The following is a 14,469-nucleotide window of genomic DNA, read 5'->3' on the forward strand; positions in this document are numbered from 1 at the left end:
ATGTACAAAAAGACTAAGAGAACAGAAACCATAATATTAAATAGTTAATAAGTAAATAATTTAAAATAGGTTATTTTAGGATAACAAGATAAATGTTTTCATATTTTCTTTCATCTTAATTACATTTTCTTATTTTATCCCCAATGAACATGAAATGTTAGTATTCCAGAAAAAGAAAAAAAAGTGCAAGTAAATTAAATTGAATGCACTAAGAAATGGGATGGTTTCATACTTCTGAACATCTACAGTATTTCAGTTTTTCCTAACCTCTGGAAACTAAGATAATGATAATCAGCTTTATTTTGCAAATAGCAACACTGGTATTTATGGTGATAGAAAGCCAAATAGAGCTAAAAAAAAAAAAAAAAATCACAGAAAGTTGACTCTTACTAAACAAAACAGAATGGGAGACATGTTGCACGCAAAAATCATAGGCTCTGAAATGCAGAACAGGTGATAAGTATAACTGGCTCTAAATGAAGTGAATTTCATGAAAAAGAACAGAAGGAGAGGTTTCAGCTAAGCAATGAGGATGTTTGCAAGGACTGACCTCAAGGGTAGACCGACCACTGCGGTCAGCATAGATGGTTTATCTTGTGGGCACACATTACAGAAAGGGTGAGTAATCACAGCTCTCAACTGGCCACTTATATGTATTGGTCTTGAAGACACAGGAGTCTGTCTGGAACGTGACAGGGAAAGTTGATGGTGGGAGTGCATGGAGTCAGTGATTTACAGGGGTGGCAACGCTCACGCAGTGGGAGGAAGGAAGGTCTGTGATTAATTGGCTGATTCCAAAGGCTTATTTTCTTTACACTGGTACTCCCCTTAAACTAACTGCTGAATGCATTTTGATCTCTTGTCACTGTCTCCTTTTACTGATTTTTGCTTCAGATGCTTCCTCCGCTCCCTTTTTTCAAGGGTGAGGCGTAGTGGTTCAAGACAAATAGCACTGCTGGAATTAAAGCTTGTTTTGTCTAAAAAGACTTGAATAAAAACTGCCCCTGAAGATAAGAAATTACAGAAAGTTAATGACATCTGCAGGGGGCCTGAAGGAAACAGAAAGTGGAGGGTCATTTCATGTTGCTGTCTCTTTGCCATTTGATTGGGTTTTCTCTCACAACGACTTGAAACTGCTTCTTGTTTTATTTATTTGTCCTTGTATTTCTTAGAATGTTGATTTTCCAGGACCTGGGAGCCTAGAGAAGTGTTATGGAACACTCTCAGCTTCTAGTTATAATTATTTGTTTTCCAAGATATTCAGAATTATAGAGGATCATTTTGTACTCTACTGATGATGGGGGAGGGATCAAGCAGAAAGGTCACAGAGGTCAAGACTACAGGGATTCCACATTCCTAAGGGTAAAGGGAGGGGAAGTGGACTGCCTTCTTTGTGTCCCCTCCCACCTATTCAATAGCTAAACTTTTACCGTAAGAGCAGCATATCTGTGGCTTGATTCCATATTATTCATTAAACTGCAGATATAAAGGTGATCATGATTTGCCTTCGAGAATATTTGTCCTCAAGGAGATGGTACTCTTCAGTAAAGACACAGTTTTGAAAACTACTAAAAGGAAAACACCCTTTCTAAAGAGGGACAGCTCTTTAAGATAGTATTAGTCATTGTATTCTTTAGAATGAACGAATGGGTGTATCAGTCTCCTTTGTGAGATCCAAATTTGACGAAGAAATAGTAAGAAGACTTTAGATGTCTAAAGGGAGAGAAAGCAGGAAAGAACAGGGGAAGAGAGACAGAGACAAACTAAGAGAAGGAGAATCTGAATGGATAAAAGAACAGAACAAGGAAGCTAGGAATTGTCAGCATGTTTCAAAATTTGCAATATCAATAGATCTTGTTGTTGGCCAATCTTTCATTAAGGCCCCACCAGAAAATTCCATTCAGTCTCCCTTTCCCTGATAAAATTCTCCCAGAATTGAGATACACAGAGTCTACAATAGCTACAAGCAAAATCTACAGCTGTGGATCCATTGATATCACCCAAGAAAGGTATAGGACTCCACCCCTGGCTGAAAATCATCCATTCAGGGGCCTATGAAATTCGGAAACCTTGTCTCCTGAAGCATATAAAACTTTTCCCTACCTCTGCTGTCTGGGTCCTCTGGATTCTTCCCAGCCTTCCCAGCATCTGAAGTAGGTGACTCTGGCTGAGTCTACCAAAATCGGCCTATCTAGATGAGAAGTGAAATCCTCCATCTAACCACCAGATGTGTGGTCCATGAGAAGATAAAACATCTGACTTGCTGGAATAGTTGAGGTGCTGGCAGGAATTGCTCAACTTTCTTAAGGAAGGAAAGGCAGGCACCCTGCAAACCAAGCCAGGGTCTCTGAAGTTCAAAGAAAAGACTGTATTGAAGTTCAGGTTAAAAATATGAATCACAGAAAGAAAGCAATTCAGTTTTGCCTCACCTTGCCAGAATCTGGAGCTGGTCCCCAGACCTGGGGCACAAAGGTTGGTCCCTCTTCTTTGGAGTGGAGCAAATGATGCTAAGTCTACATACATTTTCATTTTCAAAGCAGTTCCAAACATTTTATCATTCTAATGACATTGATTACATCTGAGAGGTCACTGGAACTTTCAAAGGCTCTTTATCTCAATAGTCCCATATGGGTGGCAATTCTTATTTAAACATTAAAAAAAAAAAAATACATAAAACAGACAAATAAAACAAGTACCCATAGAGAACAAATGACATTGTCTGAGGATAGTAAAGCAAGCACAAAACTCCAGACTATGGGGATTCTGTCAGGTAAGCGATGACAGATAAAACTTCAGGCCTCTCTCAGCTGGGGGCTCCCTTTACTAGATTGTGTCTCTTGAAAACGATCAGGACAGGCACACACATCCTTGGGTTGAACAGGAGACATGAGCTTGTCTTTACAACACTGTGAGCCTTGCAGCTGCTACTCAAGTCATCAGTTCCAAATCTGATCTACCATATCTTAGATTCTGTTCCAGAAGACTAACAGCAAATCTCACGTAGCCAAGATGTCAGTGTGGAATTAAGCTCAGCTTCCAATTAGGGGAAGATGTGAGTGGAATTCCTTTGGAGCTGGAAATCCCAGTTTTGAATAAGATATCAACGAAGCCATAAGTCATGGTATGAAGCATCTGGTATAGCAGCCTCATCTTGACATGCTATTCTTTGTTTGAGCTACAGACTATCTCCTGATTTGTGACCTATGGCATTTCTTTTCAGAAAATACACCACTGAACACTTAAGAAGTCAGAAAATATTTTTAAAGAAAAAACAATCGAACACATTAGAAAAAGAATGACAATCAGGATAAGATACAGACCCAGAGAGACCTTCATTTCAATTCTGCTTCTACCCTTTCTGTGTAGCCTTGGACAAATAACTTCAAACATCTCTGAAACTTGGTTTCCTATCACAGAAGGATAAAAACATGCATCCTGCAAGCAGGATGACTGTCAAGATTAAATGAGGTGTCTTATCTCAGGCTACTATAACGAAATGCCATAGACTGGGTACTTAAACAACAGAAATCTATCTTCTAACAGTTTTGGAGGCTCAAAGTCTGAGATCAGGGTGCCAGCAAGGTCAGGGTCTGGTGGGAGCCCTCTTTTAGCTTGTAGAAATGGACTTCTTGCTGTGTCTTCACATGGCAGAGAGAACAAGGAAGCTCTCTGGTGTCTTTGTATAAGGGCCCATCAGACCTTCATAACCCATGAGACTAGGCTCCTGCCTTCATGATTTCATCTAACCCTAATTATCTCCCAAAGATCCACCTCCATATACCATCACATTGAGGGTTAGGGCAAATTTTGCAGGAATACAAATATTCAGTTCACAACACAGGGTAACCTCTGTAGAACCTTAGTAAGCATCCCTCCTGTTTTAACTTTTATAATTTGTCACAGGAAGGGCAAGATATCTAATTGTGAGAACATCTCCGTCAGCTGATACACTAAAATAATAATTGACCATTTATTGATATTTCAACAACAAATATCTCCATGTGCTATTTTTGAGAAAGGAGGAGACCATCCAGAAAAAGTCAAGAATTAAACTATACCATCTTTGTTTAAAGATTCACTCAGGGCCGGGCGCGGTGGCTCAAGCCTGTAATCCCAGCACTTTGGGAGGCCGAGACGGGCGGATCACGAGGTCAGGAGATCGAGACCATCCTGGCTAATACGGTGAAACCCCGTCTCTACTTAAAATACAAAAAACTAGCCGGGCGACAAGGCGGGCGCCTGTAGTCCCAGCTACACGGGAGGCTGAGGCAGGAGAATGGCGTAAAAAACCCGGGAGGCGGAGCTTGCAGTGAGCTGAGATCTGGCCACTGCGCTCCAGCCTGGGTGGCAGAGCAAGACTCCGTCTCAAAAAAAAAAAAAAAAAAAAAGATTCACTCAGAACCCACAAGAATTCATGAGTGGATTTAATTCCTTGTGAGGGAGATTTCACAGTCATTAGTTTCAGAGGCTTGGATAGTGTGTAGTGTAGCACATTTTCCAAAATGCAGTACAAACAACATCACAGTTTTATATCTATCTGTTCCTAACAGTGTACCCTTAAGTTTTGTAAGCTTTCTGGATCTCTATTGCCCAATCTCTGTGGTTCATGAAGCATTGTTATAGGTATTAGGAAGATTATACAAAAAGCACCTAGCACAGTGTCTGGCACATTAAGAGGTTCACAATAAATGAAACTCTAATTACGGAGCTACTAGTTATCTGGCTTGTAGTCCTAACCTTGAGAGCATGAGCAAGTCATTTGGACACTCTGCTGCTTAGCTGAACAAATATCTCTTAAACATTCAGTTGAGAAGTAGGAGCTAGACTTCTTGATTCTGGCATTTACTAGCCGTTTCATTTAGGCTGAGTTATTATGCCTCAGGTTCCTCAACCATAAAATGGGGATAATAGAGTTGTTGCAGGGACTAAATGAGCATGCTTGACACACAGAAAGAACTCACGATGCACGGTTAATTACTATTACAGATAAAGAAGCGGAGGTACAGAGAAGAGTGTTTAGGCCACAAGAGCTGGCAGGTAGTCAAGCCAGGATTTGAGCCCAGGTGGTCTAATGCCAGAGCCTGTATGCTCCTAGCCTCCACACCACATTCGTTCTTTATCTTGTATTATTTTAGCACTCAAAACCTCTCCACAAAGCCCCATGTGTGCAAAGTCTTTCGCAATTTGGTAGGAGGGAAAGTTCTGCCTCTCACCAGAAACTAGTATGTTTCCTCTTTTTGAAAATAAGAATTATGCAATTTATCATGTGTTCTTTTTTGTCTTGGCTGCCAGGAAGCTCAGAGCCAAATTACGTGTTTAATCACAGCCACCAAATTGTTTCCTTCTTCCTATATCTTTGTTCCTTATTTTCCCTTTTAATTCCTTTTTTATTTAATACTAACATTGTCATTTGTGTCTCTTGCTGATAGAGGCCTTAAACGTATTTGGAAAATGGTGGGATTGCCATAAGCTTTTAAAATCTGAAATACACACGAAAACTGAGGTTTTGAGGCTTACCTGTTTCATGTGCTCAAAGAAAAGTGGTCAAGGGGAAATTTAAAAGGAATAATTTAAAAGGTATTTTAAAGAAGAAATAAAAAACAAAAACAACTGAAAAACAGAACGACCAACACGAACCGAGGCCAAGTCAAATGAAAACTGCAATAAATATGTCTGAGGCTAGAAGTGTTTGTGCTTTCCCTGGCTGGAACCTATCATTTCTTAATTATATCCTGTGTGTGTTTTGTAAAATGCGAGCTGCTGTCAAGAGGAAGGTTGGCCTCAGACAGGGGAGGAGCCACAGCCCACCCCCTGGTCTTCACATACCTGTACAGAAGCGAAATCCCCTGAGGCACAGGCACCCAGAATAGCAGCACCCACAAGAACAGACTCCACCTCTTGCGACAGGACCACAGGCATGCCTGCGCAGGACAAGGCCACACCTTGGTTAGGGAGCAGAGCCAGGGGAGTATGAGGAGCCAGCAAGCAGCCACAGTGGCAAAAACACCTGACATGAGGGCAGCAGCAGGCCCCCCTCCCGACTCCCGACAGTCCTCCCTTCCTTGTTCCTTGGGATTATTTCGTTCTAAAAGATTTCACTGCCTGTGCCTGCTGGTGCAGTAGCCAAGGGCCCAAGGGAGCCAACACCATATATATCAACTCATGAGACCTCAGTGCCCAGGTTTTTCAGGCTTCTGCAAGCTGCTACCTGCCATTTGATTCAAGTTCAGATCCACAGATGTTTATTAAGTGCTTTGCTGGCCTAGGGAATACTGAGATGAATCGCGCCGTGCCCTGCTATTCAGGTTTCAGAGAGAGATGGATGAGAGAGAGGAAGGCTACTCTCTCTCCAACCAGGGGGTTGGTTCTTTAACTGAGATATGCTAAGGGAAGGAGGTAGCAAGACAGGGTATGATTCATCCCTCCAGGGCTTCTCCCCTCTCTCAGGGTACATGCCACAGTCCTTACAGTGGCTGACAAGGGGCCCTCCCTCCCAGATGTGGCCCCACTTCTCCCCCTCTGATATCCTCCTTCTCTCCTTCCAGCCACATAGTCCTGGCCTCCTTGCTGCTTCCTGAGTGTGCTTCGGAAGCACCCATGCTGTTCCTTGTCTGGAACACTTCCTCCTAGATGCCCACATGCTAATTGCCGGCCCCTCCTTCAAGTGTTTCTGCAAACATCACCTTCCTACTGAGCATTCCCCGGCCATCAGATTTAAAATTTAAAATTACAACTTCCCTCAATACTTCTTACCCCCTTAACTGCTTCATCCCACCTTCCAACATTGTATTTTACTTACTTGTTTAATGTCTGTCTCCCCTGCAAGAACTTAAGCTACATGAGGGGAGGGACCCTGTTTTGTCTACTGCTGAATCCCTGGCATTTAGACCAGTATCTAGCACACGGTGAGTGACTGAATGGTGAGGGAACACATTTCTGGGGTAGTGGTCTTCACAGATCACAGTGGAGATGAGGCTTAAACAGGCATCTGAAGGGTGAGCAGGGGTCCACCAGGCAGGGAGGAGCCCTCCGTATGCTAACGCGCAGAGGTTGAGGGTTCATGGTAGGTTTAAGATTAATAGAAATAATTTAGGATTCTTAGGTCTATAATGTATAGATTGGTCTGCTCATCCGGAGATGGCAGCAAACTTTACAGAGGTATCCGGAGATGGCAGCAAACTTTACAGAGGTGTAAAACCTTCTTGTACTCAAGCCGTAAGAGTTATTTTCCCAAAGCTTAAATTTCTTTTCCTAGCTTGTCTGAGATTTTCCCGAGGCACTCTCTCTACATCCCATTACCTCCCCACTCAATTCTTTCCTCCAGCTACCCAGAGAAAGAGGGCAGGGGACCAAATTCCCACTGACACCCCACAGAATTTAGAAATACCAGCCCTTATCTGGGCCAGGGCTTAAGGCACTGCCAACATGGTGTCGGGTGGGAATGCTGGGAGAAGCTCAGACCTGAGTTTGTTTCCTCGTTCCACTAGCTCTGTGTCCAGCAAGTCACTTACACTCTTTTAGCCTTGGTTTCCCTAAATGCAAAATGGGAATGATCATAAGATGTACCACATAGGTGTGTTGTGAGGCTTAATGAGAGGGCACATAGTTGGTGCTTAGCACATTTCTTGGCCTACAGTAAGCCCTGGAGAAATGATGGCTGCTACTGTTAGAATTCAGGTGGATGGCAAGTGAAGCCTCTCTGCATATACTAGACCTGGGCTAAAAACTGGATAAGTGGGGAAGGGACACTAAAGGTTCCCATCAACCATCCAGAGGGGAAGGACAGATGCCAGGCCACACTGAAGGGCTGTGCTGACCCCAGCAGGAGACAGCACTACAAACCTTTGAAGAATCCTAGGAATGGTACAGATGGGTGTGCGACTGTGACCACCCAGCCTTCCCTATGGACCTGGGGAATTTTTGAAGACAGTGCCTCCAAACACCATTTACTTCCCAGCCTTCCTACCCTGCCAAAAGCTCCCCCAGTTGTGAGCAGGGAGGAACTACTCACAGGCTCCTCCCCTTGCCAACCAGAGACCTATGTGAACCTGGTGAATCCCCTATCAGCTCTCAAGTTGCTGCCCAAAGTGCTCTGAACCCAGACTGCCAGAGTTTGAATCCTGGCTTCCCCACTGACTTAGCTGTGTGATCCTCGGCAAGTTACCTAACCTTTCTGTGCCTCAGCTTTCTCATCTGAAAAATGGGGTTAAAATTCCACCTATCTCAGAGTTGCTGTGAGAACTAAAATTGTTATTATAATAAGGCTCTTGAAATGGTGTCTAGCTTAGAGAAAGCACTAAATTAGCATTAGTTGTTATTCTTAAAGTTTACCTTACTTCTGATGTCTCTCCTCACACCTGTTACCCAGGGTGAAATCAACCCACTGCTTCCATTTGCCTCTAAGACCAATCCCACCTCTTCCCTTCCTCCCTCCACCTACTCTGTGCCTGGGAGACCGGCCAGGGGGGATCACAGCTGTGGGCCCCTGCCCTCTAGGTACATCCTTGACTAAGCTTCTGCTGGGCTGACCTCTTCACACATCCCATCAGGCTCAGATTGCCTGCTCCCTACCCTCACCCTTGCAAGCCCAGGGGTGGAAACGCTGTTAGTATCCCAAGGTACTTCTTGGTTATCTGGGCTTCCAGCACCCTGCCCACAGTTCTGTACACTGACGCTGTATTCAACTTCTCTCCAGTTAACCTAATTGGAGGGTGTATCTGTTCTCTGCCTGGACCTGACTGACACTGACACATCTTATCCTCTGGGTACCCACTCTACTCACTCTGGATATTGGTCATAAGACCAAGGGCACTTTTTCTGTGTTTTATAAAGAAACTCTTGGCTGGACATGACTGTTCTTCTTAGCATCCCTGTGCCAACCTCAGGGCTTGGCGCACTGGTGTGCTCAGAGAATGCTTTTGAGTGAATAAATGAAAGAACAAATAATTAAAATAATGAGTAAGACCAGGAGAGGGAAACCCCTACTGAAACTACCAGTACTAAAAATTAAAACTTAGAAGAAGGAACATTTAGTCCCAAGTCAGTGGGGGAAACTTACAATTACTTAGTACATACCAAGTCTTTCTTGAAACCACAGTTAACCAAATGACCGGGGTACAAGGAGGTTCTTCCTCCTCATGTAGACAACATTTCCCAAGCTGGCAAAGCCCTGCTCTCCCTGCTTGTACAGAGCAGGCTGTTCTCAACATGGCAAAGATTCACTTTCAAAATCATAAACTGCTTTTTTTTTTTCCTCAAATGTCCCTCTTTCTTTTTGGCACGGGGCTTCCTAGATGGAACAAGAGAACTAACATTTACTGATCACCTCCTGGGTCTAGGCACCGAGTTTGATGCTCACAAACTTGCGGGCAATTATTCCTCAGCAGTGATCTACATGAGGGAGATGAAAATTTTGTTTGTTTGTTTGTTTCAGAAGAGGGAACTGAGACTCAGAGAGGTAAAGTAACTTGCTCAAAGTGACAGAGCTGATCTCCTGCTTTTTCCACTGTTCCACACTATCTCCAAAAAAATCTCCCAAATTCCAATGTGTTTTTCACATGCATTTCTGAGAATCATGTTCCAGGTCAACAGTCCTCCCTAACTCTGTCTCTGTAGGAAAACTAGAGCAATACAATGTTTAAAGGCACCAATGACACTACCTCTATACTGGCTGCTTGTGTACGTGCCTTTTACAGGGACAAATGCAAATGTGTTCTTTTCTCTGAGTGCTGGGTGAAGGAGAGGAAGAGGGCAGCTTTGGCTGGAATGTGAACTATTTTATCTGATGCATTAATGAGTTTAGCAGAACCCAAAGCATTCAAAGGCAGATGCACTTTGCCATCACTTGTCAGTCACAGGCTCCCAAAGGCAGAGGAATTCCAGGCTAAAGAAAAGGTCCCTTTGTCTGGAACTGTAACTGGTCCATAGTTAGAGACAAAAGGTCCAGTTTCAATCGGAATCCAAATAATGATTAACAGCCTTTTCATTCAACAGCCCAGAGGAGAACAGTTTCCAAAGCAGAACTTTCTGTGAAGCCGCTGCACTCCCCACCCCACCGTGCTTCTGAGTCAGCCCAGCGATGTAGGGCCTGGAAGATGACCCATTTTCACAAAGTCCGGGGCTGCAGTGCCGAGTCAGTACCGGGGTCACTCACAGCTAGCTGTTCTGCTCTGGGAGGCCCTGTTTCCCATTTTCTAGAATACTGTGTTGTCCAAAGCTGATTTTCATCTTTCCTCCTGCATCGCATCCAAATAGGAAGCTTTTTGGCTATCAGAAGGCTGGAAATTGGGGCCGGGCGTGGTAGCTCATGCCTGTAATCCCAGCAGCACTTTGGGAGGCAAGGCTGGTGGATCACTTGAGTCAGGAGTTCAAGACCAGCCTGGCAACATGTGAAACCTGTTACAAAAATACAAAAAAAAAAAAAAAAAAAAAGAAGGCTAGAAATTGGAATGTCACAGATGAAATTTTAAGCTTGAAAGTTACCTGAACCAGCCAACTGATTTTCAGATAAAATGTTATGGTTTTCTCCTGAGGGCAATTATAAGGCAATCTGGGCTCTTTTATCTTTCCTCCTTCTGCTTTGAAGGGCCCACTTCTGTAGGGTTTTGGACACCTCAGGAAAGAGGGGTCATCATCAAACAGTTAAAAACTTGGCAGAAAAGTCAAGAAACCTGGGTCAGCAGTACAATATAAAGGGACGGTAGGCCCAGACACACCATGGTTACAATATTGGTCCTGCCCCGTACTGCCTGTTTGACTTTAGATAGCCGATTAAATTCACCTACCCACCCATCAGCTTGCTTGTCTGTAAGATGGGGGCACCAATTTCTACCCTTTGGTGGCATGGGAGGATTAAGTGTCTACAGCGTGATTCACACTGACACATAGTAGGGGCTTGGTTAATGGTAATACTTTCTATACTTCACATCCCAATAGTTCTGCCCTTAGACTGTATGCTTTTCTTACTGTCCTCAGACTTGTGCCTCAGTCTGCTTATCTCTAGGTTGGGAATAAATGACTTACTTAGTTTCATCTCATGATGTGCAGAGATCAGTTACATCTATCGTGTTAGACAAGGCTCTCACCTGCAGGAATCTGTGTGGCTTGGAGGGGGAACAAGGATATAATGGGGCAGGGACTTTGACCTGCCCAGAAGTCAGAGGTAAGAAAGTAGGGGATGACAGATAGCAAAGGATCATGATAAATGTAGGTAGGATCAAGTGGGCTCTTATCAGGCTGGAGTTGGGACTATGGGACGGGTACAATCCTCCCCTACTTTCCCTCACCTTGCCCTGCCCTGGTGGTACCTGTCCACCCAGGGATGGGTCCTGGGAGAGAACACCAGTCCCCAGGAGACACTACAGGGGCAAGGAGTAAAAGGGGCCTGGACCTCTGTCTCTCTGGACCTGATGCCTCCTGGTCCTCTTGGAGGACCTCCTGGAGAAAGCCTCCTGCCAATGGGGCCCCTTCCTTGGGTTCTAGGGCCTCTGATAAGCATCCTTCTCCTCCACTGTCTGCTGATATCACAAAGAGCTCAGCCCATTATTTGTGATTCCCTGCACCCCTATCATGATCCCTGATTCTGATCAGCTGAGAAGGAATCACAGGATCGCAGGGTCTTAGGGCTCAAATTCAGTCTGCAACCAGACCCACAGATCCTATAGCATCCAGCCTCTGCATTCTTTCTTCAAGACAGCTTTCTTATCACTTCTTCCAGACCACATGCCCTGAGCTGCCATTAGGTCCCAAACCAGACAAGGTGCCTCACTATGTTTCCATGATACCCTGTACTTTTCTCACTCCGAGCTTTTGCCATACTACCTCTAATATGCCTGTTTGCTGTTTCCCTTCCTCAATAGACCCTGAGTTCCTGGGTGGTGGGGAGCAAGAATCATGCCTTATTCATCTTCATATCTTCAATATCCTCCACAATATGTGGATCAGAAGAGGTACTCAAAACTGTTGTGTAAATGCTTGGATTAAGATCTAGTCCTGGCCAACTTCTTTTCTGTTATTTCTCACCATTATTCAATGGTTGGATATACATAGAAGTCACTTTCTCCATCCTGAATATAAAGACTTCAGGATTATTTTAATAATCTAGCATACCACATATATCCTCCTAATCTCACCTCACCCAGAACTGGGCCATGCCCATTTGCTGCCAAGCCAAAAATGACCTTCTCTCCTCCTTCCCAGACTTACCAGTAATGTCCGCATGCATTTGCACAAAAAGGGGATTCTTGCTGAGGCCTCCACACAGGAAAAGAGTACTGATCGAGTGCCCTGCTGCCTCCATGGCTTCTATAATGAAGCGAGTCCCCAACTTGAAAGGAGAAGCAGAAGATAGCATCAGTATAGTCGCAAAAGTAAACACTAGGGAACACTTCTTAAATGTTTACTGAGTGCTAGACACTGTACTAAGAGCTTTACATACACTATCTCGGAAAGCTGAGACTCACAGAGACTACGTTGTCTATGATCACACCATTAATTAAATCGCAGAGTGGGAATTACAACTTCGGCCTGACTGATTACAAAACCCTCTTAATTACACCATTTGCTTCTATCAGTAGTTACACAATACTGACAAAAACAGTCGACAAGGTCAACACAGTTAATGGTAACATAGTTCATTCAAACAGATATTTAATGAGTGTCTACTATAGCCCAGGCCCTGTATTAGGAGTGATTGCAATACTACTATGAAACAGAGTCAATGGTATCTTGGTCAGTCTTCCTTTGCTAAATGGGAACTAAAGGCTTTTTCCTTAGAAAAAGCACCAAAAAATCCAGCAGCAGAATCATGGAAAGAAGCCTCTAATTGTATAAAGAAGGTGATTTCCAAGGCTTCAGGGTGGCTGCAGGCTAAAATTACCTTTGCTATTACCTGAAACCAGGTAGTGGTTCTCTAAAAGCAGGCTTCTGAGCCAAATCCATTCCCAGGTTGTTTCAGGGCTTCACCATATTTTCAATTCAGCCTTGTGTCTCAGTCCTTGTGTGTTAATATCTTCCTAAAACACATTATCCTCATCCCTGTCTTCCTAAGTTCATTAAACGCAGTAAAAACTGTTATTGTTTGAGAAAAGAACATTGCCTTAGAGTAATGGAAGTGAATATTAATGTAGAATTCTTCAGTTTTAGATAAGATAGTTGAACATCTGAAAAATCTTAATTTACTTGAAAGTTCAAAACTAGAGTTCAAAATCAAAATTCATTTGGGATAAGGACTAAAAACAAGATGATGAACTGTGAAGTGGCCTTAAGCGGGCAGCCACATGATGATGCTTGAGAAAGGAGCTCCAGAAAGAATAGAGGAAGAGGATTTTTTGGTGGGTAGCGAGTCTTTGAAATGTTTAGAGATTGAGCAATTTGGGGAGATGTCAAAGTCTTAGGTGTAGACGTGGGAGTGAATTGCTAAAGGGGAGGGAAGAGAAGTCAGAAGAGATAAGAAAGTCAAGGATCTGGGAGGCCAATGTGTCTCTACAGATGGCGTAGCCACCAAGAAGAAGGCATGAGCCAATATCTTGTTTTTTAGTTAAAGTGTGACAGTATTGTTCAGGTTGAAACCTAGGAATGTAGTGAGTTTAGCCAAGGTAAGGAATAGGGTTTTGGAAGTCAGCAGGATGCTGCCCTGACCTCACATCCTGTGGCGGTGGGGAGTAAAGGGTAAATGAAGCCTGCTTTGACAAGGCTGTCTAGGGAGCTGTCACCCCAGGGGATGGGGGAACCTGGGAACAGGAGTGGTCAGAGGGTGATCTGGGAACCATAGGACGTGAAATGCTAATTGCTTTGGCATAAATCATGAGGGACAGGGGCAGTTCAGGAGCAAAAGACACAGCAGTTCTAGCCCAGAGGTCTTCAGGGTTTGTTGAAGCTATTCATGAATCTGGCAAAAATATGGATTAGGTAAAACCTGGGCCTCCAAAAACAATCCACAGATGTAGTGTGTTTAGAAAAATTCAAACATGTTGTGCCATATAAGGCCAGATCCTACACACTAACTAGGGCTGATCATTCCCAGATGTTCTTTGTTAAGCTTTTTGGGGGGTCATGAATCCCCTTGACAATATGCCAAAACCTATTGACCTCCCCAGAAAAAAAAAGTCACATACAAAATAGTACTATAAATAATTTCAGGAGGTCTACAGATGCCTGAAGTCCACCATGGATCATTTGATGCCTGTGGATTCCGGGCAACCCCAGTCTGCTCTAATGGCATGAATCTGTAGTAGCTAAGAGCATGAGTTTTGAATTCAAAAAACCCAGGCTGGCATTTAGGCATTTCACATATTTCTTATACCTTAACCTTTCTATAACTCAATTGCCATTTTTTTTTTTTTTGCCATGGGAATAACAGTATCATATTCACTTAGTTAAAAATTCTATAGATTGTCAGAAATGTCAACATGCAAAAAAATTAAAAATGTGGTCTTAGGCTTGATGAAATCTAATAATACCTACCATATA

At 43.5% G+C, this 14,469-nt stretch overlaps 1 protein-coding gene across 14 annotated transcripts in view; it reads right to left on the bottom strand.

Annotated features, from left to right (window-relative positions):
* The window catches only part of FGGY (FGGY carbohydrate kinase domain containing), a 457,075-nt gene that overhangs the window by 90,792 nt on the left and 351,814 nt on the right, over nt 1-14,469 (bottom strand). For 13 of the 14 annotated variants that reach the window (XR_001886587.1, XR_001886588.1, XM_017877238.1 and 10 more), the window contains 2 exons: nt 12,205-12,325; nt 5,827-5,921 (listed from right to left, as the gene is read on the bottom strand). Coding sequence is in view for 12 of the 14 variants with exons in the window: in XM_017877238.1 (XP_017732727.1) it covers nt 5,827-5,921; nt 12,205-12,325 (216 nt within the window). In the remaining 2 variants the exon portion in view is untranslated. The remainder of the gene's footprint in view (nt 1-5,826; nt 5,922-12,204; nt 12,326-14,469) is intronic. The other variant, XM_017877242.1, reaches the window with a different exon arrangement.

Source organism: Rhinopithecus bieti, unplaced genomic scaffold, assembly GCF_001698545.2.
Source record: "Rhinopithecus bieti isolate Rb0 unplaced genomic scaffold, ASM169854v2 scaffold_6380, whole genome shotgun sequence".
NCBI classification, from domain to species: Eukaryota; Metazoa; Chordata; class Mammalia; order Primates; family Cercopithecidae; genus Rhinopithecus; species Rhinopithecus bieti.